General features: G+C 42.5%; 1 protein-coding gene across 2 annotated transcripts in view; it reads right to left on the bottom strand.

The window, feature by feature from the left end:
* Positions 1–24533, bottom strand: part of LOC111143622 (GULP, engulfment adaptor PTB domain containing 1) — a 181886-nt gene that overhangs the window by 42287 nt on the left and 115066 nt on the right. For both annotated transcript variants that reach the window (XM_022497454.1, XM_022497457.1), the window contains exons 5-6: positions 10147–10218; positions 3422–3520 (exon numbers count right to left, since the gene is read on the bottom strand). In XM_022497454.1, the coding sequence (XP_022353162.1) occupies positions 3422–3520; positions 10147–10218 (171 nt within the window). The remainder of the gene's footprint in view (positions 1–3421; positions 3521–10146; positions 10219–24533) is intronic.

The following is a 24533-nucleotide window of genomic DNA, read 5'->3' as shown; positions in this document are numbered from 1 at the left end:
ATAACAGACATTAATTATACATTCTAACATCTGTCCAAGTTCAGGGTTTGATATGTCCACTTTGATGAGATCTGATCTTTCACTCTGATTCTCATTACTGCTCATCAGACTGAAAATGAGCAAATAAGATATAGAAATAGAAGTTAAGAGAATTTGTGTATAGCACTCACTGTATTTTTTCCCTGCATACAAACCAAATGGTAAGTCATCAAAGGCAAGCATGAAAATTAGAATGAGGAAGCGCACTATACGAATGCAACATTTCTGTCATCGCTGGATAGCTTGATGCGTCCATTTCGACAGCAGGAAGGAACAATGCCAAAAAGAGGGGCTCAACTCACCACAGCATCTGATGAGGACGTCTTCCCTTTCTTGGGGTTAGTGCTAAGATGGACAATGGCCATATCTGTCTGAGACTGTCCTTCTATACTTTTTCTGATTGGCCAGTCTTTTTTTTGCTGACATATTTTTTTATTTTAGTGTTAATACTGTCAATCAAACAATACTGAGCCACCCTGCAGCTTCCAAATACTGACAGCAGGCACACACCGGTTTGTAAATAGTATCATCGTGTTACTGATAACATAGAGGAAATATCATGACTATGTAACATAGAAAAACGACTGATTTTTTTTTTTTTTTCTACTTGTAGGAGAAACTACAAGTAACATGAAAACACACCATTCACACAGGCTGGTGGTAAAGCATCCACAGGCTCTGTTCACTTACCACCCAGTATGGTCACAGAAAGCCTTTGGTAATGCCAATCGGGAATCGTGTTACTTTTTGTTTAGATTGACAGAGCTATCTTCCGACAAAAGAAGACTAGGAAGCTAAAACTTGTAATTTTATTATTTTTGTGAATTTTTTGTTATTGTGATAAATCTTTGTGAATTTTAAATGTAGCCCTGATGTTTGATGAGACTGTACAGACTTGGGAACACAGTCAAGCATAGTGAAAACACAATTACACTTTAACACTGACCATATTTTATCGGAGTCGGAACAAAGAATAAGGAAATCCCCATTTCACTCACACCACCTCTTTCCACAACTGCATGATCTTCGTTTGAAGGATTAGCGAGAAAAGAAGAAAGGGAAAACACACAGAAACAGACTGGAGCCCACCGAGATGGCTTTTCTCTTCTCTCTTCATTCAACCACAGGGTATAGAAAAATGGTCTATTTTCTATGAAGTCCATGTTAGATTAATAAAGAATTTTTAACTCCTACCTCATACATGTACATTTTAATATAAATAAATTTATTTAACGAGCATAATATTTTTTTCACTACAACTAAATAAAATAAACCGAAGCAGAAAGAACAGCAGACCTTGTTCTGATTCATGTAGGTCTCCCCAAACGGCACTTCCTAAACTCGTGTCTGAGAACAGGCTGTATCAGAGTTACATGCGGTGGTGCTGGGTTTGTTTTTTATGATATAGATGCGAAGTCTTTTCAGCAGATTCTGAACCTGAAAGTCCTGAGTGGATTCTAGCAACCAGGACTCCCAGGAATCTCCTCGGGGTCCTGATGCTCAGTGGAGCTGGTAAAACCTTTTTTAGGTTATTTTCTTTTAGTGGATCCAAAAAATGGTACATTCTATGTATGGATGAAGAGTTCAGATACTCTATGTTCATATGTAATATATGGGTAATGAGTCAGTTGCTCTCTCTTCAAATGCAATATTATTGAATTTATAAGATATTTCCAAGATTTTAAAACTCCAAGATTGCTTTGATTTGGTAGGGATGAAAAAAGAGATTTTTTTTTTTTTCCCCTATTAAAAGCTTGGGAAAACTTACATGTTTTTAGGGAAAAATTCAATTGGGTCTCTTAATAATTAGCTATTAAGTCTAGGAAATTGAGACCTGGGGACAGGGAGGGAAAGCTTTTGTGTCAGTGATTTGAGTAAGGCAAAATATAATGCTCAAAACTCAATCGGTTAATCATACCGAGTTGAATCCCACTGCACTGATGCTTGATAAATGAGATTTAGGATGGGGGAGGAAGTTACATCTGACAGCCCAAGTTTAGAGAACAGAGTGATGCGGTTGACAGCTGTGAAAGCACAACTCACGACTGCGGGGGACGTGCCACCAGGACTTCAGAATCACCAGCTGATGACACTGAGCTCCGCCTGCGTCCCATGATCCACCTCCCGGTCCCCTTCTCTCACGCGCGCACGCGCACTCACACACACCACATACTAGCATTGGTCATCTTGTAGAATTAAGTCTTTGTATTTTACGCTCTTTCAGGGATCTGTCATTATTAACTGTCAAGTGTAAACACGAACGAAGTTCTTTCTCTCTCTACTCCGTGTTGAGCCGTATTTCCATGTCGCCAACGGTCACCTTCTCACTGTGTTCTCACATGGCCTCTCCTCTGTGTTTGCACATCCCTGATGTCTTTATCAGGACCCCACCAGTTCCGGTAGATGAAGGCCTCATTAAGACCGCATGTAACCATAATTACCTTAAAAGCTCTACCTCCAAGGAGCCACATTGGGGCTTAGGGCTTCAACACAGGTATTTGGGGTAAAAACAATGAGTCCATAACAAATCCATATTAATAAATGTGAAGCCAGAATGGGTTATACTTAAAATTTTTTTCATTGGATTTGTAGGGGAAAAGGCTCTTAAATACAAGAACTTAAAAAGTTCACGATGTCTTATGGGGTAAATTATGTTCCCCCAAAATTCATACTACCCATCCCATACCTCAGAATGAGACTGTATTTGAAGATGAGGTTTGAAAGCGGTGATTGCATTAAAGTGAGTTCATTAGGATGGTCCCTTGTCCAATGTGACTGGCGTCCTGATAAGAAAAGGAAACTGGACAGACAGAGACACCAGGGATGTATGTGCACAGACGACCGTGTGAAGAGGCGAGCAACAGGTCAGCCGTCGGCCAGCCGAGGAGAGGCCTCAGAGGAAACTGACACCACTGCCCTTGTTGTCTTAAGATTTCCTGCCTCCAGGACCGAGAAAGTAAATTTCTGTTTCTTTGAGCGACCATGTCTGTGGTATCATCACGGCGGCCCTAGCAAACTAATATGCACCGATTCCATCTACAGGTAATGAGAGGCCGTCCCGGACACTTCAACAAACAACACAGCTTTGTCTCCTCTCATACTCAGGGAACCACCCTTCACCCATCTCTTCCACAGCACACGAAGAAAAATTCCTGAAAACAAGACCAAACACTATTAAATACACTTCTATCCCCCAAACAGGCCACTTTGGAAGCACTCCCAAAAGTTGTTTTTCTCCTAAAAATTCTACAGGATCTTAAATTGTCATTAACTGAGAACTAGCCAGGTCCAGTTGGTAACCGATCTTACTTACTGAAATAGGAACATAACCTCAATTAATGGAAGTTTAGAGTGCCTTCTGACACTCAAAAGGAAGACTCACCTTTGTTTTCGGTTCCAGAATTTTTACCCCATATATTGATATCTGCAGCTCAACTTTAGGGATTTTCTGGCCTTCAGATTTCTTGATATGTCTTGCAAACTACAAATGAAAAGTTATTCAGAAAACTCTAATTCTGTTTCCATGGAAAATGAACACAAAACATATATGTAATATGTATTTGGAGATTGTATTCAGTGCTAGACTTCTATTAAATAAATTATTACCCATTATAAAGTATTTTATAAACCCAAATAGCTTCAAAGTATTTAGTCATCATAGTAATCTACCATTATTAGCATGAAATTCAGATACTCAGTAGCCTTTAGAAAATTTTTTAATATTCTCTCATTATATTTAAACAATTATATTCATGCTAAGTAGTTAAGAAAATGAAAACTGTGGGAAGATAAGCAAAGATCAATTTATTTCTCTGTGGATCTTCTGTTTTTAATACCTTTAGAGAACTTACAGTTCACCAGTGCTGGATATACCATCTTTGCCATTTTTAGATGCTTACCTCATGTGGTATGTCATCCTACCCAATCAAATCAATGAATGCAAAGAGAAAGGTTACCATGTTTATACTGAAGTTAAGAGCTGAAGTAATTATCCCAGCTAAAAGAACCAGACTCAGTCTAGCATTGTATCTTAAAAACCTAAACATTTTCCAATGCTTTCATAGTAATATTTATTGTAACTTCTTTTTTTTAAGTTTTTTTGTTTCCATGTAATTAAGCTTATCAGCCTTTTCACTTTTTTTGAAGGTTTTGTTTATCTGTCAGAGAGACAGAGGGAGAGAGAGAAAGAGAGCACGAGCGCACCAGCAGGGAGGAGGGCAGTGGGAGAAGGAGACGCACACTCCCCACTGATTAGGGAGCCTGACTCGGGACTTGATCCCAGAACCCTGAGATCATGACCGAGCTGAAGGCAGACGCTCGGCCAACTGAGCCACCCAGGAATCCCTTTCTTGTAACTTCTTATTGAACTGGTATGTGTATGCAAATGCTTGTTAGGTTTTGTTATAAAATAAAAAAAGAGAATCTTGACATCCATGCACTTTGTAAATGGAGTCCTGTCTCTCTCCCATCATTGCCAGATTTAGTGGTGGAAAAAATTCCAAGAGCCCAGTTAAATATGAATATTAAATGGTGACTTAAAAAAAAAAACCTTTTATTTTAGAATACACATCGACACTCCATACATATGTGTATACACATATAATACATACATGCTGTTTAGTGTAAGTATGTCCCATGCAATATCTGGGACACATACTTAACACGAAGAATATTACTCATTGTTTATCTGAAGTTCAAAGTTGACCAAGTGTCCTGATTTTGGCAATGCTGCTGGCAATGCTGCTCTGTCCCTACTTTACTTCTCTCTACCCTCCGCCACCTTTCTTTTTTAAAAAAATGGGTGGCGGGGGACTACGGAAAAAAACGGGATTTTCTACCCCTCTTCTAGGGCCTCAAAATGTTATTCGCTACTATTGAAACATTTTTCAGCATATGGGCCATCTCATTTGACTCAAAATAGACTACATGGGAGGCAGGGTGGGGTTTCAATCTTCTCCTGTGAGTCGTATTTATCGGCACTGTGCATCTCTCTAACGTGGGACAGATGTGAGGACACGTGGTATAGTTCCGTTCTAAAGCACAGAGTGGTTAGAAGCCCTTTTGTCTTTTCACGGCTCTGCACGGCCATCAGAGTGATGTAACTGATGCACACACGAATGCCTTCAAGTGTCGGCCGTGCTGTCCCGGGGAGGAGGAGAACCATTTGTTTCACTTCATCCGGGGAGGTATAACTTTTTAGCGACCTGTCTGTCCTGTTCTATGAAGGCACGCAGCGCTCGTTTTGCATCCAGAAGTCTTACAGTCCACACATGAACTGGACGAAATCGTGCCAGATAACTTTTGCATGTCTTCAAGAAACATGTTTTGTTTTCAGACCTTAGAAAATTATTCCAGTTCTCTCCCAAAGAAAGTAGATTCAGTTTGCTTATTTTCCCTTCACAATCTCCTTCCTGTACCAGCATGATTAAAACAATTTGGGGGTTTTCACGTAGGAAGGCTCACAAAATAAACCAGTGGCTTCCACCTCTGTGACGGCCTCCGAGTAGAGCCACTCCCATCTCGGGCTGCAGCCCCAGGCTAAGTGGGCCTCCTGGACGCTGCTCTTTTCCAGAAACAAGACACTGAGCAGTGGCTCTTGTGGCCTTTTCCACATCTGAACACAACCTCTCCTGCGACCTTTCAGTTTCCCAAAGTCTATCGCAGAACAACCACGGACATGAACCTCACTGAGGGACTTCCCTTCCGCCAGGAAAAGAGAAGAAATCATGCAAGAAATGAAAACAAGGAAAAAGTGGGGGCTACAGGTAGAAAAGAAAAAAAAATAGGAGAGGAAGGAGGGAGGAAAAAGAAAACAAAAGAATGAGATAAAGAAAAAGGAATAAAATAGCCAATCTAAGGGCTTCTGAGATCTTTTTCTTTGCTTCTTATCAAGATGAAGTAATTGTGCTCAAAGAAGACTGACAGGTCACCCAATCCAGTACCTTGGTCATAGAACGGGCTTGTAGCAGTCAGGCTGAGAATCTAGTTTCGTAGCTACCCACTAAGTAACTCTTTTCTTTTGCACAACACATTTTCTACATTAAAAAAAAAATAAACTTCCCAGTTTTACTTCCATGCGTATCAAGGCTTATGATGGTTACTGGTTTCAACTGCTGCGTGTTGTCGCAAACGACGACACCTAAGGTTATATTTGCTCAATCTGTAGGTTAAACAGAATATTCTCACTCCTGTCCATTTTTCTCCAAAATCGAAGATTACTGCATTAAGTTTGCATGCCTCCTCTAACTCAAAGCCTGACAGACCTCTTAACTGTGCTCCACAATACTTCTACTTTACAGGCTGAAGACTGCTCATCATTCTTACTTACATTATATTCTTCTGTCTCCCTATTTGCTACTTGAATGTTAATGCCTGAGGAGCCTTTTGTGAATTTCTTTCCATGTTTGCTTCAGTGGATTCATTCTTGGTAGTCTAGATAGTGATCTACCCATCAAAATTTGTATATAATAATCCAATAAAAAATATTAAAAGGGGGTAAAGCCTAAGCATCTGGAGGATATCTGGATACAACAAACAAATACACAGAAACAATCCTTGACCACCATTAAAAGATGGGGAAAAATGAAGTATTTTACTGGAAATTCATAGTTACTTAAGTGTATGTCACTAGAAAGTAGAACAGCTACAGAAAATTTCTTACAGGGAGGACCACTGTGTTTCAACAGCACAATCATGCAATTTCTATTTATTCTCAAAGGACTTTAAAACAATGAAATCTAACTATACTGCTAAGGGAATATACTTTATTAGGAAAGAAAACCAATGAATTTATTACTATGAGTCAAATATTCAGAGCTACTCTTCCTCTTTGTGGTTCTTATAAATTGTTAACTTCATTAAGGATATTCCTAATAATCCTACAGGGAATCAGCTGTGTATGTATGTATGTATAAATTAAATTAAGCCCTAACACTTTATTAATTAAATAACTGGTTATGAAGAAAAAACAGTGCTATGCTACATAGAGAGAGTGAGGTCGGAAAAAAGACCAAGATTAGAGGAACTCAGCGGCAATTCCCAAAGCCTCCTTTGCTGAGGGAGCATCACGTAATTTTAATCTAGCTGTATGGGGTGCGGGATCTCGCCTCTAACACCGGGGTCGAGGAATGCTGGCCCCCTGCTTATCTCCCAGAGAAACTAAGACGCTTTGGACATATATATCAATATTCATCCACATGTAAACATCACGAGCAGACTGTTTATAAAATATATTCTGTCCTCTGACATTTGTCCTAGTTGTATTGATAAAAATAAATAAAACACTACAAAAAATGAAATTCATTACAATAATAACAATAACTTATTAACACTTAATAATTTAATATTAAATATACAGAAGTTGAAAGGGTTTTTAAATTCTTACATTTTGGAAAATTTGTTATTTTCTTAAATCTTGGGGCTAAAACAGGATTAAGAATTAGAAATGGTTGACCATGACTGAGAAACAGAAAATATATTGTTATGGCAAATATGAAATCTGAAGGTAAAAATTTTAACACTTATATTGGGGTGCCTGGGTGGCTCAGTGGGTTAAAGCCTCTGCCTTCAGCTCAGGTCATGGTCTCAGGGTCCTGGGATCGAGCCCCGCATCGGGCTCTCTGCTCAGCAGGGAGCCTGCTTCTCTCTCTCTCTCTCAGTCTGCCTCTCTGCCTACTTGTGATCTCTCTCTCCATCAAATAAATAAATAAAAATCTTTTAAAAAGAAATTTTAACACATAAAATTATTTAAGAAAAAATTTATAAAGTGTAAATTCTCTATAAAATGATAGAAAAGCTGTATGTAATAAAATCAAAATTTAAAAATTTTTCTTGAAAAATAATCAGGCATCATTAAACATAGGAGCATAAAAAAATACACTATTGAAAATATTCTAAGTATCCTGTCATCTTATATTAATCCTAAGTTTTTAAGTTCTTATCAGAAACCAGTACCTAAAGTATTACAAAGTTTTGAAAAATGAGCAGATACAAATAAAATATTAACTTATGTGGCAAGTAAAATTAAATGCTGAACTGTAATGGATAAAAAGGCAATCAGAATACATATATAAAATAAACAGAAAAATAAACAGGAAATTAAAATGGGGGATGTGTACACAAAACAATGAGCAAATTTTTTTTTTTTTTTTGGTAGAACCACAGCACCACCTTCTGGCCATTCCCTCATGACAACAGAATTAAAAAGGAGCCAGAGTCTACATTTCTAAAATAAATGCAAATATTCTTGAAGGCTTTGAATTGTAGCTCTGACCTCTGACACCAAGATATATATAAAATAAAATTAGATAAAAACATTGTTTTATTTATTTTATTTAGTTTATGTATCATTACCCTTAAATACACTTTCCTGATCTATAAAATTTTTGCAATCAGCAACATAAAGATTGCTTATTAGATAAACATTTATTCTGGAAGACAGGTGAAAAACAAAAATTATCAAGTGAACATGCATTTTTAAAAAACTATACTGCATACTAACTACAAATCACATTCTTTTATTAGCGAGAATACATTCCCAAATATAAAATAACATAAGAACTGCAAAAAGTCTCCAGAAAATGTATGAAAAATAGCCACTGTTTAAAAGCATTTAATTTCAAATACCTCTACATGTCACCTGGTCATAATGTAATTTAATCCTTTTGGTTTGGGATCTGAGTTGACTGAATAAAAACACATAAAGACATATTAAAATCTAGACATAAAGACACATTAAGTATAAATACCGTTTTTCTTTTATAAAAAATTCTGATTGTAGTGAAGCTGGATTTGTTGCTGAGTTTGCAATATTTTGAATATTTGAATATTTTTTGAATTTTTGAATATTTGAATATTTTGAAGAGAATATTATTATAAATGTTCACAGTTCATAAATGTTCACAGTTCATAAACTGTGAGGTCTTTCTAATCTTCTGTTAGTACTTAAAAGTACTGATCAAACAAGGCCAAGTCTGAATTATTACCTAATGAGCAATGGAAAGAAATGACTGCCCAATCCACTTTTTTCCCAAATGGGAGAGATATCATTTTGGAAACTTTCAGCATATTTTCTTGGAAGCAGTAGTAAATGATTTACGTGTAAAGTGCGTAGATAAACTTATTATCCATTTTACTTTCTTCCCCCAGAATACGCACCAGGCCACCTCAACTGTTCTTCAGTTTAAACATCAGCAGATTCCACCTGATAAGACATTCTCAAGGCAGAGAGGCATGTTTTTCATGTTGAGGACTCTGCCAGCCAAGACCAAAGGCCTCTCCCTCTTGTGAAATAACTGAATAATCTCTAAACTAAAGAAAGTTAGAGCAGGTTTGTTTCTGGGAAAAACCGTGAGAATACAGCAAAAAACAGTGAATTATATAAAAAAACAAAAAATGCAGTCGTTTGTTAGATTTTCTTAATGAGATAAAGATGAGAATTCTATTGAAGGAATTTTTCACATCTTCATATCTCAGTGAGAACAGGGTCTTCTGGAATGGGGCACACTTAGAAAAATGTGCTAAGATACGTGGCATTTTACAGAGAATTTTCTCAGGAAACGTGATAATGAGTATGGATTTGCTTATTTAATGTCTCTTCTGCTCTCTTGGTCTCACCAGTCCCCACGTCTGCACAGGGACACAGCCACATCCTCTGGGATTTGGCATTAGGACATCTTTAACACATGGTGTCGCAAAATTCTGCTTTGGAACCCACTCTAACTCCACACTTCCCGCTAGCGGACGTGATCTCCTGTTAGAGCTGCTAGCCCTCACCAGCCTCTGAGTCAGGGCACGGGTCCCCCTTGTCCAAGCAAGTAAAGGCAAGCTACTGAATGCCAACCTTGGGGAACACTGCCACTTTTTGTTGATGTTGAACAGGAGAAATTATGGACAAATAGGAAGAATGTGCCACATTAAAAAAAAATAATCGTGGAGTCATATTTATTATTAAATGTGTTTCCCTGATCTGGTTGATATTTATTACCTTTTAATAGGACAAAGCTAGTATCTGCCGCAAAGCTATTCACATTTTGAATATGCATCAACCTACTGATGACTTAAGACAGGATAAACACACGAGACTTCCATCTGGAGGCCCTCCCCTACCTTGAGTTTTCTGACAGCATCTCTCACAACTTCTGTTCCTTTAGGCTGCTCCACTTCTGTACTGCCAAGAAACTGAAAATGGCCATTTGTCAGACGCAGGCTTTACCACGTCGTACATCATTGTATCACTTTGAACTGTAACATGGCATAACCGCATACACGTGGGGGGCGCCTGGGTGGGTCAGTCAGTTAAGCGTCGCCTTCGGCTCGGGTTGTGATCCCAGGGTCCTGGGATGGACTCCCACGTCGGATTCCCTGCTCAGCAAGGAGTCTGCTTCTGCCTCTCCCTCTGCCCCTAACCACCCACCTCGTGCTCTCTCTCTCCCTCAAATAAATAAAATCGCTAAAATAACAACAACGACGACAACAGTATACACATGTAATGATAATAATCCAAACCCAAATCCTACTTAAGCGGGAGATTTATTAATTTGTTACTTTATAGCATATGAAAATGTAAATATACTACTTAACCACATAAAATTCCTATTATCCAAAGACTTCCTAAAAACCTTTTTTTCCTAAATATTTTATTTATTTATTTTTATTTATTTATTTATTTATTTTTTAAGATTTTATTTATTTATTTGACAGACAGAGATCACAAGTAGGCAGAGAGGCAGGCAGAGAGAGAGGAAGGGAAGCAGGCTCCCTGCTGAGCAGAGAGCCTGATGTGGGGCTCGATCCCAGGACCCCGGGATCATGACCTGAGCCAAAGGCAGCAGCTTTAACCCACTGAGCCACCCAGGCGCCCCTTATTTATTTATTTTTAAAGATTTTATTTACTCATCTGAGAGAGAGAGAGAGCGAGCATGAGTGGGTGGGAGGGGCAAAGGGAGAGGGAGAAGCAGGCTCCCGCTGAGCAGGGAGCCCAACGCTAGCTCAGTCTCAGGACCCCAGGATCATAACTTGAGCCAAAGGCAGATGCTTAACCAACTGAGCCACTGAGGCACCCCTAAGAATTTTATTTGAAAGGTTTTACAGGAAAGGAAATAAAAGCTACTTTATGTTAGCAGGAAAGGAATAAAGGTGACCTCAAAATTTAAGATTTAAAATATTAATAATACATAAATTATTAATTTATCTGTAAATTCAAAGCATATAAATGATTTTTATTTGTTACTTGATTTAAATGTCACAGTATATTTTAAGATCTTAATATGCTTTAATACGGTTCATAATTTCAAATAAGCATTTTTGTTATTTTCCAATTAGGACACTCATAGAGTGCATAAGCTTTTAAAATACAAACTTTTTAAAAACTACTCCATCTAAGAGCTATAAGCTAAACAACATTAAAAAATAAAAGTTACATGGAACTACGATTTTACTAAATTTTAAAATATCCTTGAAGGTTTTTAGCTTGGATCTACCCGCAACCCCCGCCCCACAAAAGAGACAGAGCTCCATAATAATTACCATGCTGTAAGAGAATCTCCATCCTGGAGAGATACAAGACCTCCTAAACAGAAGTCCAATCTCTTGAAATATGCAAGACCAGTTAGTACGGATATTTTATTCTACAAAATATTTCTATATATATAAGAGCAAATAATCATTAAATACAGTAAGTGTGTATAATTTCCCAGACTTTGTCACACGGTGCCAATTATAACACCAATATGAGTTATGAATTCATCAATTCTTATATAAATACGTGCGTGAATGTGTGTATACACTTTATATCAAATAAGTAAGCAGAATCTTCTTATGTTAACTCACAGAATGGAAAAAACAAAATTGTAATGTCAGAGTATCTTCTTACAACACACTTTATTCCTTCCTTCATTCCTGGAAAAATAACAACAAAAACAACTAAAGAAATGAGAGTTGTGGTTTTTCAGAATGGGCTCTCTGTATTACCAGTGTAAGAATTCCCTGGGGGAACAGGTGAAAATAAAACAACGCAGATGCCCTGGTCTAAAAAATCAACACCTTTTAAGGTAGGGTAAAGGCAATTACATTTCTAAAAACATCACAGATGATTCCTTATGCGGAAGTCTGAGAAACAGAGTGAGGAAACAGTACCAGGTCAGGGGACGGCAGGGGAGGCCGGGTGGGGGGGCACACACAAAAGCCGATCTGCAAACACAGGCGCTAACCGCTGGACCACGTTCTCGGGAGCTCACGGAGGAGAAAGGAGGCTCAGAAGCGTTAGGGCAGAAATGTTTCAGTTCAGATTCCGTAAGCGCAACAGCTCCTTTTTCGTAGGTGCTCAAACCATCCCAAACTGCTTCGATGGCCTACCTACGGGATTGTCAGGCACGGTGTCTGCCCAGGAGTGACCTCAAGTTGGCCAACCAGGCCTTTGAAAAAGACCAAAATAAGGGGAGAAATTCTCAGCTTAAAGGGAATTGAAAACCTGCTTCTGAGATGCGGGGCACAGTCAAGTCTATTCTTGACACCAATGGACCCGTCACACCGCTTCCACTCCAGATCAGTGCATTCAGCTTCGGCTGCGTGAGAACAACCCCACGGGGGCTTTCAGCAGACCAGTGCCCACGAGTCTGATTTAACTGGTCTGGCGCAGAGCCAGGGCATCTGTGCATTTTAAAGCTCCCCAGGTGACTTTAATGTGTCACCAGGTTTGAAAAGCACCATTTTAGATCCCCAGAAGGGATCAAGGGTTCAAGCGACAGGAGGAGACTTAACGTAATTGGGGCTTTCTGGTTCTGAGTTAATCCGTGGGGCAAATTCTTGCTCTTCCTGTCTCTGAACTCATCACACACGGAGAGATTCTCCATCAGTGAGTGGTCTGGGGTTCTCAAACACAGGGAAACAAAGGCAGACTCCTTATTGGTAAGTGACTCTCGACTTGGAAGTGTGTGATGTGTCAAGAACAGACTGTAAGAGTTACTGGAAATATTTATGGAAGAATATTCATTCTTCGGCAGAAATGCCATGAGTCATAAGTATTATATGTGAATAGGCCCCCATGGGAAAATTACAGAAGAACTCCAAATACATTCTAAATGAATTAACCTCTTGCAGGGCTCCAGGAACCTTTTAATACGTATATATTTTTTTCACACTGGCTTTAATTAAATCATCCGAAGAACGAAACACAGAGAGAAGCCTTGAATGATGGTAGGAATTAAACGGTGCAGACATCTAATACGGAGCCTGCCACTCAACCCAGTTTTCCTAGGCAGTGTTAGATAGCCTAAATGGAAATGATTTTGAAAGAAGTACATCATTCTTTATAATATTTCCTGTACTTTTTAAATTATAAGAGTCATCGTGCTACTTACTCATGTTAAATAAATCATACTTATATGCCTTCTGTATGTCTATGTAAAATATTTATGTAACTCTTAAATACGATGCAGCCAGCATAAACTCTAGACTTACAATCTGAAGATGTTAGAAAAGGCGCTTCATCTCCGACATCCTGGACTTTGAGAAATCAGGATGGCAATATCGCTCTTCTCTCCTTATAAAATTGTTCTAAAGATCAGTTACCACGAGCTTCTAACACAACTCTGGAAAGTGCTTTATCATTATGAGGACCCCATTTCTTCATCTAATGTCTGTATGGACTAGGATGGACACTGTTAGCACCTGCTCCACAGTCCTCTGAGGCAACCCCTTTATCGCCGCGGGGCCTATCCTCTAGTTTCCACGCACTTTGCTGTAAGAGCTCACACTCCAGGGCGCCTTGGGGCTCAGTCCTTAACCATCTGCCTTCAGCTCAGGTCATGATCCCAGCCAGGGTCGTGGGATCCAGCCCCACATTTGGCTCCCTGCTCAGCGGGGAGTCTGCCTGTCCCTCTCCTTTGTCCCTCCCCTCACTCTCTCAAATCATTAACTAAAATCTTAAAAAAAAAACAAAAGAGCTCACACTCCAGACCTTCAGAGGATTCCCTTTGGGTAATGAGCCACTGACCAATACTGAGCTAAAAATGCCTGGGAGGTTTTTGCTTCCTGCCTCCTCCAATCACCCCATCTTTTTAGCCAATGACTAGTATGAAGTACAAAGGCCCAGCTCCTCTGCGTAGACACAGAGTAAAGTCTATGATGTATTAATACTATGCCCAGGTTCCCTCAGAATCAGACAGAGGCCAGGCCTTTACTTGATGCTGTTCTCATCCTCGAGTTCTTGTCGGTTCGGCCTTCCTACACTTGCTGGGTGCTCCTGGGAGCACTCCCTTAATAAATCACCAGCACCCGAATCTTTGTCTCAGGATCTTTCTCCCACAATAGGAGAAACTGACCCAAGACACTATTAAACACTTGACTGCTTACATTTGGAAATATACAGTCCAACATACAAAGTCAGAAGCAGCAAAGGCTCTTGCTGCAAGTGCTAACAGAAGGCTTGTATGCAAATCATCTTTTTCTACTCTGCCTGGTGCCCAAAGGGTAACAGAACAAAAGGAACTCAATCAAACCACTGAATTGTTAACTAGCTGGAGAAAAAAAGGGCCACTGGAGCTCTGGAAGGCAAAAGGTTCAGGCGGGCTGAGGACAGAGCTTCTCACCAAAACAAAGAAACTCAGCCAAAGTCCACACAGGGAATTTGCAGGCCGCTGGGCCCCTTTCCCATCTTGTCTCCCATCCTAGTCTTATAAGCTTCCAGGTGGGAGAATTCCTCCCTAGGGAGTGTGGCCCCAGGGGAGAAAAGAGAAAATCTTGCTGATGGTTGGTGTCTCCTCAGGAAGCAGATGGCCCATCTGATCGCTCCCCAGGGACACACGCCCTGCCCAGGTACGCAGAGCCGGTCAGCCTTCAGGGCCTGAGCCTTCAATATCAAAGCACCGAAGTCTGTGTCCGTATCTGCGGAAAACCACGCACGTGAAAACCAGGAGAAAAACAAAGAAACAGGAACAAATCTGGGAGAAAGCAGGGACAAAAAAGAGAGGACTAAAAATCTGAAGTCCAACAAACACATTGCCTCCAGCACAAAAACAGGACAGCAGGGATCAGGGGCAGAAGGGCCAAGTGTGAGTGTGAGTGTGCAAGTGTGAGTGTGCCATTGTGCCGTGAGTCGTACCATTTTAAAGACGTTGGGAGGAGACCTCACTGGTAAGTTGATGTGCAAATCGATCAAAAACACAATGATCCATCCAGATATCTGGGAGAAGGCAGGCCAGCCCAAGAGAACAGAAAGCTTAAAAGCCAGATATTTTATTTTATTTTATTTAGAGATTTTATTTATTTATTTGAGAGGAGAGAAGAAGCGGGCACACACATGAGCAGGGAGAAAAGCGGAGGAAGAGAGACAGACTCCAGGCTAAGCGCAGAGCCTGACTCAGGGCTCCACCCCGTGACCCTAAGACCATGACCTGAGCTGAAACCAACAGGTGGACGCCTAACCGACTGAGCCACCCACGTGCCCCAAAAGGCCAAATATTTTGAAAGAAGATTTTAAAAAATAGAACTATTAGTGAATTGGCCTAGGAATGTTTTTCCTTGGAAAAGTAGTATCAACATGATCTGAGAAGTTGTTATAAATGTAAGGGCCTATTGAGCCAGAGCAGCCCCACCCCAGTTGAACTGCCATTTTGGTGTTTATGCAGTAAAACTTAAATTCACCCTGCCCCTTCCCCCCAAGAGGAACTTACTTAAAAGCAAGTCTGGGAAACCAGTCCCAGGTAACAAAGCCCAAATACAAGGGTGGGTCAGGCCAAGTGGAGACATTCAATCAGTGGGGGCACATACTGTCCACTAGCTACCAAGGAGTATGGGCCCGCCCTTAGGGTGCCTTTTGGGCGCCCATTCTGACTAAGGTGATAGGCTAGTTCAAATAGCTACTATGGGGTGAATTGTAGTTCAACCGGCCACCCGTGTGTGACCAGGCTCAACTACATGGCCTTTGCTCTAAAAGTTAGTCTGTGAGGCAGGAAGGGGTCGCGCTCTCTGTAAGAGGTGATGCTTGGTGCAAAATAAAGCTTTGCTTGACCTTTGCTTTGTATCAGTCTCGCTCCTTTAATCATGGACCCATTACTGGGGGACCTAACATTGGGGACCCAACAATAAATGCAAAATCTATGGAATTAGAAACTGTGGAGATGGGTCCAGCAATCCCCTATTTCCTCCAGTCATTCTGATGCATGCTTCGATGTGAACACCACTATTCTAGGAGACCCAAAATCAAACCATATTGTTTTAGAAATAGAGAACAGGAAAACCTGAAGGAAAAAAAAATTGTCAAACACTTTCCCAGAAACAAAGGTATGAATTTCCAAATTAGGACTCAAGACTACATTTTAGTGAGTGGAAACACAAGCACAGCACACTAGGCTCACCATCAATACACTAGAAATAAAGAGAAGATCATAAAAGATCCCAGAGGGACACAACAATAACAAAAAATCCTCCAGGATCAGGAATGTGAATGACACTGCGACTTCACATCATCAATAATTGAAGAAAAATAACTTCAAATTCTGAGTAAAAATTGATTTAGAGCCAAGTTTGCAGGTTCTGAGAGAGAAATATATACAGTGAACCATGGAAGGAACCAAAAACTTTCTCTCCCATGCCCCAGTTCTCAGTAAGAAAGGAAGGAAGTCAAATAAAACAAAGGAAGAAATGGAACCCAGGAAACGAGGGTGAGGGGACAGGAGGTGTTGATAAGTGCCACACGTATCACAAATCAAGGCACAGCCAGGTAGCAGGTCACCAGAAGAAAATAATGAGAGGAACACAGAAGAATTCAAAGTGGCCGCTAGAGTGAGTGTGGCTTGGGAGAGCTGGGGAATATTTTACATAAATTTGGACAAACACCCGACTGTTTAAAGTGGACAGAGATAACTTTGATGAAATAAAAATTAAATTAAGTACCTAAATGTTAAATTAATGTTCCACATACTCATTTATTCCTCTAAAATATACAGCTGAGTATTTACTAGATGCTGGGAACAAAAGAGGGGAAAACCGTGTCTGTTCTCGTCAAGTTTACATCCCAGTAAATGTGTGTGTGTGTGTGTTTGATTTGTGTCTATCCAATTTGTTTATGTCTAGATCACAGATTTACAGTACGTTTTAGATGACATAGTAAAGATAACACAAATAATGACAGACAGCCCTGACAAAGAGATGGAAGTACTAAGACTGAGTGATCAGGAAAGTCCTCTCTAAAAAGGTGACATTTTAACAGAGACGTGAATGAAGGATGAAATGAAGCATGCGCTCAAATATGCTGAATTCGAAGTGTCTCTGATGTGTCAGCTGAAGAAGCCCACTCGGGAGGGGGTACGCACAGAGCTTGGGGAAGCAGGGCTCTGGGGAGAAGGTGTGAACCAGGTCGGCTCAGGCACTGAGGTGTCACAGAAACTGGGAAATTGGGCTGAGTTCCAGAATCACGGAGCCCCAGGCCGCTGCCGTGGTTCCGAGGGAGGTTAAAGAGAAAAATGCTGCCAATGGGAAGACGGTAAGCGTTCAGGGAAATGCCGAGGAAGTCAGGAAATTCTGATCATTAGTATTGCTAATTAGGGTTATCAGATTAGCAAATACAATTGTAGATACTGATGTTGTGGGAATATGGTACAGCCACTCTGGACAATCATTTGGTAGTTTCTTTTAGAATGAAGCATTCACATATCATAGGATAAAACAGCTGCACTTTGGGGTACTTAACCCAAAGACATGAAAATTTATGTTGATGTAAATACTTTGTGCATGGCTGTTCAAGGTAGATTTGTTTGTGATAGCCAAACACTGCAACAACCCAAATGTCCTTCAGTGACTTAACGGTTAAATGGTGATACATTCATACTCCGGAGTACTGCTCTGCAGTGAAAACCGGGGAATTGTTGATACACAGAACAACTTGCTAGATCGCAAGGGAATTATGCTAAATGAAAAAAAAAAATCAATCTCAAAAAGTTTTTTGTTAGGTATTTACCTAAGTGAAAAACAGGAATTTTTTTAGCATTCTCTTAAAAAATGAGGCATTGACATGTTTAACATTTTAAACTGAGTAAAAATAATTGCTTTTATGACTTAGCAACTTTATGTCTTAGCTCCTCCATGTGGCAGAAAAAAACAATGATGAGAAGAGAATATAATGTATCAGACTGTTTCTGTTTATACATGTAAGATTCCGAGTGTCATTTTTCAGTGTGGCAAAGAGCAAAGAGAAAGGTTATGTGTTCTGTGGCAAGTGGTAATGGTTAGTGGCATTTTTTTTCTCAGTTTAAATATTTAAAATCTCATCAATGATTTTTCTTCATAGTCATAAACAGGCAACATTCATTTCAGTACTTTTTTTTTAAGATCAGGAATTAGACCTTACATAAGTACAGGTACCTGTCTTTCACAATTGTATGCTTGTGCTTTGAAACGCTACAACAAAATGTTTCCATTTTATTATGAATGAACACTGATATTTTAATAGTAATGCACATTCACTATTGGGGATTTAGAAACTACAGAAAAAGGTATCAATGAAAATAAGCATCAGCTTTTATCTCATAACCAAGAGGTAGCTATTATTGAAAATATCTTTTAAATTCATGTTACAATAAAAATAATCAACTGATGACAATATTGGAAAAACTTATGAAAACAAAAACCTCTTAAATTACCATAAATGACTGGTTTATTTATCGGGCATTATGGTATGTATGTGCATATTTAAATTTTTACTAACACTGAGTTGAGACTAAGACATTAAATATGACTCCCAAGCAGTATGGACAGAAAAGAAAGACATAAAAAACAAAAGGGGCATTTAGAGTATGTTAGACGGTAGAGAGTCAGACGGTCTAAGAATCTTCTGTGTATGCTTAGTCTATGTATTGAAAGGTATGCCAACATGGCATGTATCTTCCACAAACTTCCACAAACAAAAAATACCTTTAAAGAAAATCCTCTATAAATACTTTGACAAATACAGAGAAAATCTTTGATAGCAGAATGCTAATTACTATATTCCCTTATAACTATGCTGCTCCCTGCTCAATGCCTTTGAGTACTCAGCAGATGTACCCCCAGCAGGTGTTTTAGAGGCTTCAGTCTGTTGAAATAAAAAACAAAATATGTCGTCAAACTACATATAGATTTCTCAAATTAAAATGCTATTAAGACATTTCACATTTGGCTTAGTATTTTCCAAAACTTCCACCAACAATTTTTTAATTAATTAAAAGGATACAGACTTCTCTTTTCAAGTAATCTCAGGTAATGCCTGTATTCGTTTCTTCTAGTTCACTCACTGGATGCCATCAGACCTCCAATAAACATTTTGCAAAAATGTGTGAAAGTTTGAGGATTCCATCTCCATTTTCCAGTGTTACTTGGGATTGGCCTTTTTCACATGAAAAGCTACAGTTTTACGACTTGCTTCTTTGCCAGTAGAGGGCGGTGTCACACATCTCATGAATCCATTTAGAACACACACACCACCCCCCCCCCCCCCGTGCCCCCCCAGCTCACTTGATTCCTCAAATGTTAAGACCCTCTATGATTAACGCAGGGTTTTTTAAAATGCCAGATAAAAAACAAAATAATTAACTAAAGAGTTATAAATCTAATTGCTATGAAATCTGACACTATTTAACATATGAAAGAGCTAATTTATGATGGAAATGTATGAAATACAAGCTTTACTGACATCATATTCAAAATATGCCAATTTTATGAAGATGTTCTTTATGCAATTATTTTAAAATATTAAAGGAAAATAATTTCTACTTTTCACAACATAAAAGATTCATCTAATGTTAAGGTTAGTAAATAATTGGCAGATAATGACCAACAGATATTCTAAATACAGGATAAAACAAATGGGGATGTCTCTGTCTTTATAACCAAGGTCAGAGCCTCAAATAGGATAAGGCAAATTTTCTTGGCATTAACTTCACTGCATATGTGTAAAAAAAAAAAAAGGTATTCAAACCTTCTAGCTACTCAACTGCACCCAGGAGATAAGCCACGGAGGAGTCAGCCAATTTAATTTTATAGTCTTTATTTGGCTGACTTGCCACGTCGCTGTGCCAAGCAATGCAGGAAGAAAACATTTTTTAAAGGCATATCATAACATTCAATTGCTAACAAAGGATCAGAATCAATCAGATTTAAACCTATTACTTAATCACCAAAACCATAACCCTGAAAAAAAAATTAAAATAGATCCACCTAAAAGAAAGGTTATCCTTTAAACTAAATACTCTGAAGTTTAACCTTTAATGGAGGGCCAGGAAATTTTGATGGGGAATAAAACAAATATTGGGCTCAGTATTAAAAAATCTACATTTTATACTTGTTTTGATATTCGGTTTCTCATTTTATGACGGCAACTTTCTTTTCAATTATTTCTGTTCTACTTTTACATAGCTATTGAGTGTATCATTTTCATAGGCTCTTGTTTTCAAAAAGGGAGTTCTGAGCTTAAACCAGAACAAACCTACTGGCTACCACAAGAAAGTGTGGTGTTCAAGGTTCTCCCAAACTGAGTTCTCCATCCCATGGGCACGATAAGCCCCACCAGGCGTTTGCCCTGTCCGAGACACCTCCTCAGACTTTGTTCACATCTGAGAAGTGAGACAGGGGAAGGGAAGGACAGGGCATTCACTCGTGTTGTTGTAATTCGTATTACAAAAATAAACCAATCTAAAGAGAGAACCAAAACCATGGGCTCTGGAGCCAAACGGACTTCACCATCCATTCTACTAGAGAACCGCTCTAATGAGGCCTGTGAAGACACTCCCACTCAACTCCCATCATTTTAGGGATGCAAAACTGAGCACCAGAAGGGTCTTCTCAAGGTCAGGAAGCTTGTTCGCAGCAGGGATAGAACGAGGAGTCCAGCCCTCCTAATTCTCAGACACATGCTCTTTACTGACCTTAAATAAAAGAGAAACACAATGAAAAATAACTGTACGCTGGGCACATATTACTCATTTATGCCACATCCATTTGGCTAATTAAAATTTATGTTGTATCTTCTATTGTGAAATATGCTTAAAATCTAAAGGTGTCAAAAGAATATGTGGTTGGCTTTACAGTGAGGTAACCCGAATTTCCAAATACCGTTTATTTACTGAGACTCTGAGAGACTCAATTTCGTCATTCACAAGATGGGGATAAAGTAACAGTGTTTGTGTGAAAATTAAATGAGAAAATGCAACCAGGGACTGACACAGAGTAAACATTCGCTGCACTGAGGCTCAGAAATTAAAATAAGGTAACAAAATGGCCAAAACATGCAAATAAAAAGAGTCAATGCACCCACAGTAGCTGTGAAATAAGGAAGAAAAAAACTATTTTCAGGCACCAATATTTTGGATTTTGGTTCTTGAACTGGCCACAATTCTTACCAGCACAGAAAGAGGTGTATTGGTTTTTCTCTAAATGTGGGGGGTTATTTTGAAACATTTATTCTTCCTCATTCTCACTGTAACTTCACCGCAATCTAACGAATCCCATGAAAGCCGAGGCGGGTGGGATGTGCGGGGCAGCTGCGCGCGGCACGCCTGGTGCGAGGCTGAGGCCACACTCACCCCTGTGACGGCTTCATTCGTCCGTGGGACAGAGACGCGGAGCGAGCAGGAGCCGGAGCGGGTGGAGCGGGAGGAAGGGGAGGCAGGCGTCCCGCTGAGCAGGGGCCCGACGCGGGCTGGATCCCAGCACCCGGGGATCAGGAGCCGAGCCGAGCAGGCGCCCCCCCCCAGGCGCCCTGTGGCTGCTTCATCCACTGTCCCCGGGAAGGCATCTTTCCTGCTAGATCCACTCCGACCTGCTCTGTCGTTTGGGGCTTAAATAAGGTTTTTAAAATTCTACTGACCTCCAGTCATCGCGACTGTAGGGAGCCCCGGGTCAGTCGCCGACCCGTCTTCTCGAGCAGTTTCCTTGACTGACTTAGAATCTGAGTCGCCGGACCGTGACCATCGGCAAGAGAAACACGTTTCCTGCGCTTTCCCGCTGTCTCCGATCACGTCGTCGTCTCCGCTTACAGGACGCGAGCGACGGCGGCGCGAGTCCTCCCTGGTCACCCCGCGCCGTCGCGGACGTCCCGGGCGTCGGCGGGACGTCACACGCCTGTGACTCTCCCGCGGGCTTCAACATGGACCGAGTAACTGCCGCAAACCTGTGGTTCCTGGACCCTTTCCGGAAAGAGCGTGATCTCCGGGGAAGCCCCCGTTTCAAGAACCCGCGCCTCTTTCCTCGGCTAATTATCTTTCTCCCCCTTTTGGAAAAATCGTTCTTTAAAGCTCGAGTCCGCGTCCTGCTTCAGGGAAGGGTGTCCGTACTTCCCTCCGAGAAACGGGGTGGTGGTGGTGGCTGTTATTAATTATTCTATGTCCTAACCCACCTCAGAAGTGTGTGTCGCGCGTCATGTCGCGTCAGGCCCGGTCCCAGGCCGGGAGCGCAGCAGCACAAACACAACAGAGCGAAGTCCCTGACGTACGGAAGCCGCCACGGGCTGTCCCCTGGTCGGTGACCGGAGCGGGCGCAGGCTCCCCAGAGGTGGTCTCACTCCACCCTTCTAGACCGTCGTCCTCCGGGCGCCACCAGAACAGACGCCACCGGAAAAGCTCTGACGACGCGGCGAGCATCCCGCGTCCCGGTGAAGGGCTCGGCTCCAAGAGGAGGACCGTGGTCCTGCGGCTTCACTCACGTGCGGAGCAGGAGCCGCAGCGCGACGACAGCCTCCGGGAGGGCAAGGAGGTCCGGAGTGGGGCGCTCGGAGACGAGACCACGAGAGATGCAGCCCGGAAACATGCTGAGGGCTCCGGAGGGGTGCGGGCAGCGCTGACAGGGGGAAGGTGTCGCGGAGGGCGCTCCGGGGCGCGCTGCGGGTGTTCTCCGGGGCCGACGAACCATCGGACACTACGTCAAAAACTAAAACATTTTTAAAAAGATACGTTGCCCAGTGAGTTTCCTAAATAATTTTGAGAATCGGACACCGTGTCTTTGGTAGGTGATGGACATTCCGTAACGTTTGTTTCTTCTGACTACTCTGCTACGAATTCTGTCAGACTCAGACAAAGTTTCCGGCGCTCAGGGACTGTCTGTTCTACCGTCGTGCACCGCGCGGGGACGACCCCGTCGCAGGCCGTGAGGCTAAGTCGCCCTCACGCCGGAGGGTCACGGAAAGTGACCACATTCCGAGATTCTGAGACTCCACAAGTGCTGCCCTCGCTTCTGTGAAAAGTGAAGAAAATCTACTTTCCGGATCTGGACGGGCCGCACACGGCTGTTCCGCGCGAACACGAGCCTGGGCCGACGACGCTCCTGACACGCACATCCCTGCTTCCCGCCCACGACGCACACAGCGCGGCTGACGCGGGCCCTCGGGCGCGAGCTTCCCCTCGAGCGCTCAGCGCGCAGGCGCAGACGGCAGGCCCCGCCCCGCGCTTCCTCTCCTCAGTGAGAGCCGAGCACGTGCACAGGGAAGGAACCTGGCCACGAAACGGGGAGACCGGCACGGACGGAAACCAGTCACCGTCCCGTCTCCGCTCCGTCCCGCCCGCAGGAGCCCGAGCAAGTGGCCGCACCTTCCCGGGTCCCCCCCCCGCCGCTCCCTGACGACCTGCTGTGCGGCGGTGGCGCTCCGGTCCCTGCACCCAGCGCGGCGCGGCGGAGGCGGCGGTCTGTGCGGATCCGGCTTCACTGCGGGGCCTGCCGTGAGGCGAGGACACGGGCTCGGAACTCCAGCTCCGCCCTCGGACGCGTCCGCGACCCCCACGGCCTTGAGCCGCCGCGGCTCGGTCCGTGACGCCAGCGAACCCCGGATGGTGAGCGCCGGGAGCACCGCGGGCCGCGCCGGACACACCTGCTGCCGCTCGGGGGCTGCTCGGGAGGCGCAGGCGCCGGCCGTCTGGTGCCTCGAGTCCCGCCTGGGAACCGGCGTTGGTGCCGCGGGGTCCTGTCAGCGGGGTCGGGACTGTCCCTCACTTTACAGGTTCCACATTGCCCCGTGGACGGGGCTGAACCACCCCTGCCGGGAGCCGCGGCCTGACTTGTCGCGTGCAGAACGGGGACACGCGGGGCAGCGGGTGAGGCGGGGCCGGCGCGTCCCCAGGAGCCGGGAGGACGCAGACGGCAGGATGGACAGGACAGACGGACAGGACGGGACGAGGCCCCGCAGCGCCCGCTACCAGCACCCCCCTCTCCCCGCTGAGTGCGGACACGAGCGGCCGCTCTGCCTCCGCCGCCGCGACCGCGGGGCCGGCGCTGCGCTCTGACTTCGGTTCGGTAACTTGTTTCAGTCCGTGTTTCCTTCCTAAAGACAACTTCATGGAGAAGTTCGCCGACACCTGAAGTCCATTACCCCAGTGGGCCCCGCGAGTCCTTGCCAGGAGCTGCCGCGGCCGGGGTGACCGCCACCCCGCACTGGCTTCCGTGATCACCCTCGGCCTTAACCGAAATCGGTCCCCGCGCGGGTCGGAGAGAGTTTCTGAGCGGCCCTTTGTCAGCGCTAACGGGGCACTAACACG

Source organism: Enhydra lutris, unplaced genomic scaffold (assembly GCF_002288905.1).
Source record: "Enhydra lutris kenyoni isolate GAN:26980312 unplaced genomic scaffold, ASM228890v2 scaffoldscaffold1, whole genome shotgun sequence".
NCBI lineage: Eukaryota > Metazoa > Chordata > Mammalia > Carnivora > Mustelidae > Enhydra > Enhydra lutris.
Note: the sequence above shows the minus strand (reverse complement) of the source record. Positions and strands in the feature narration are given on the sequence as shown.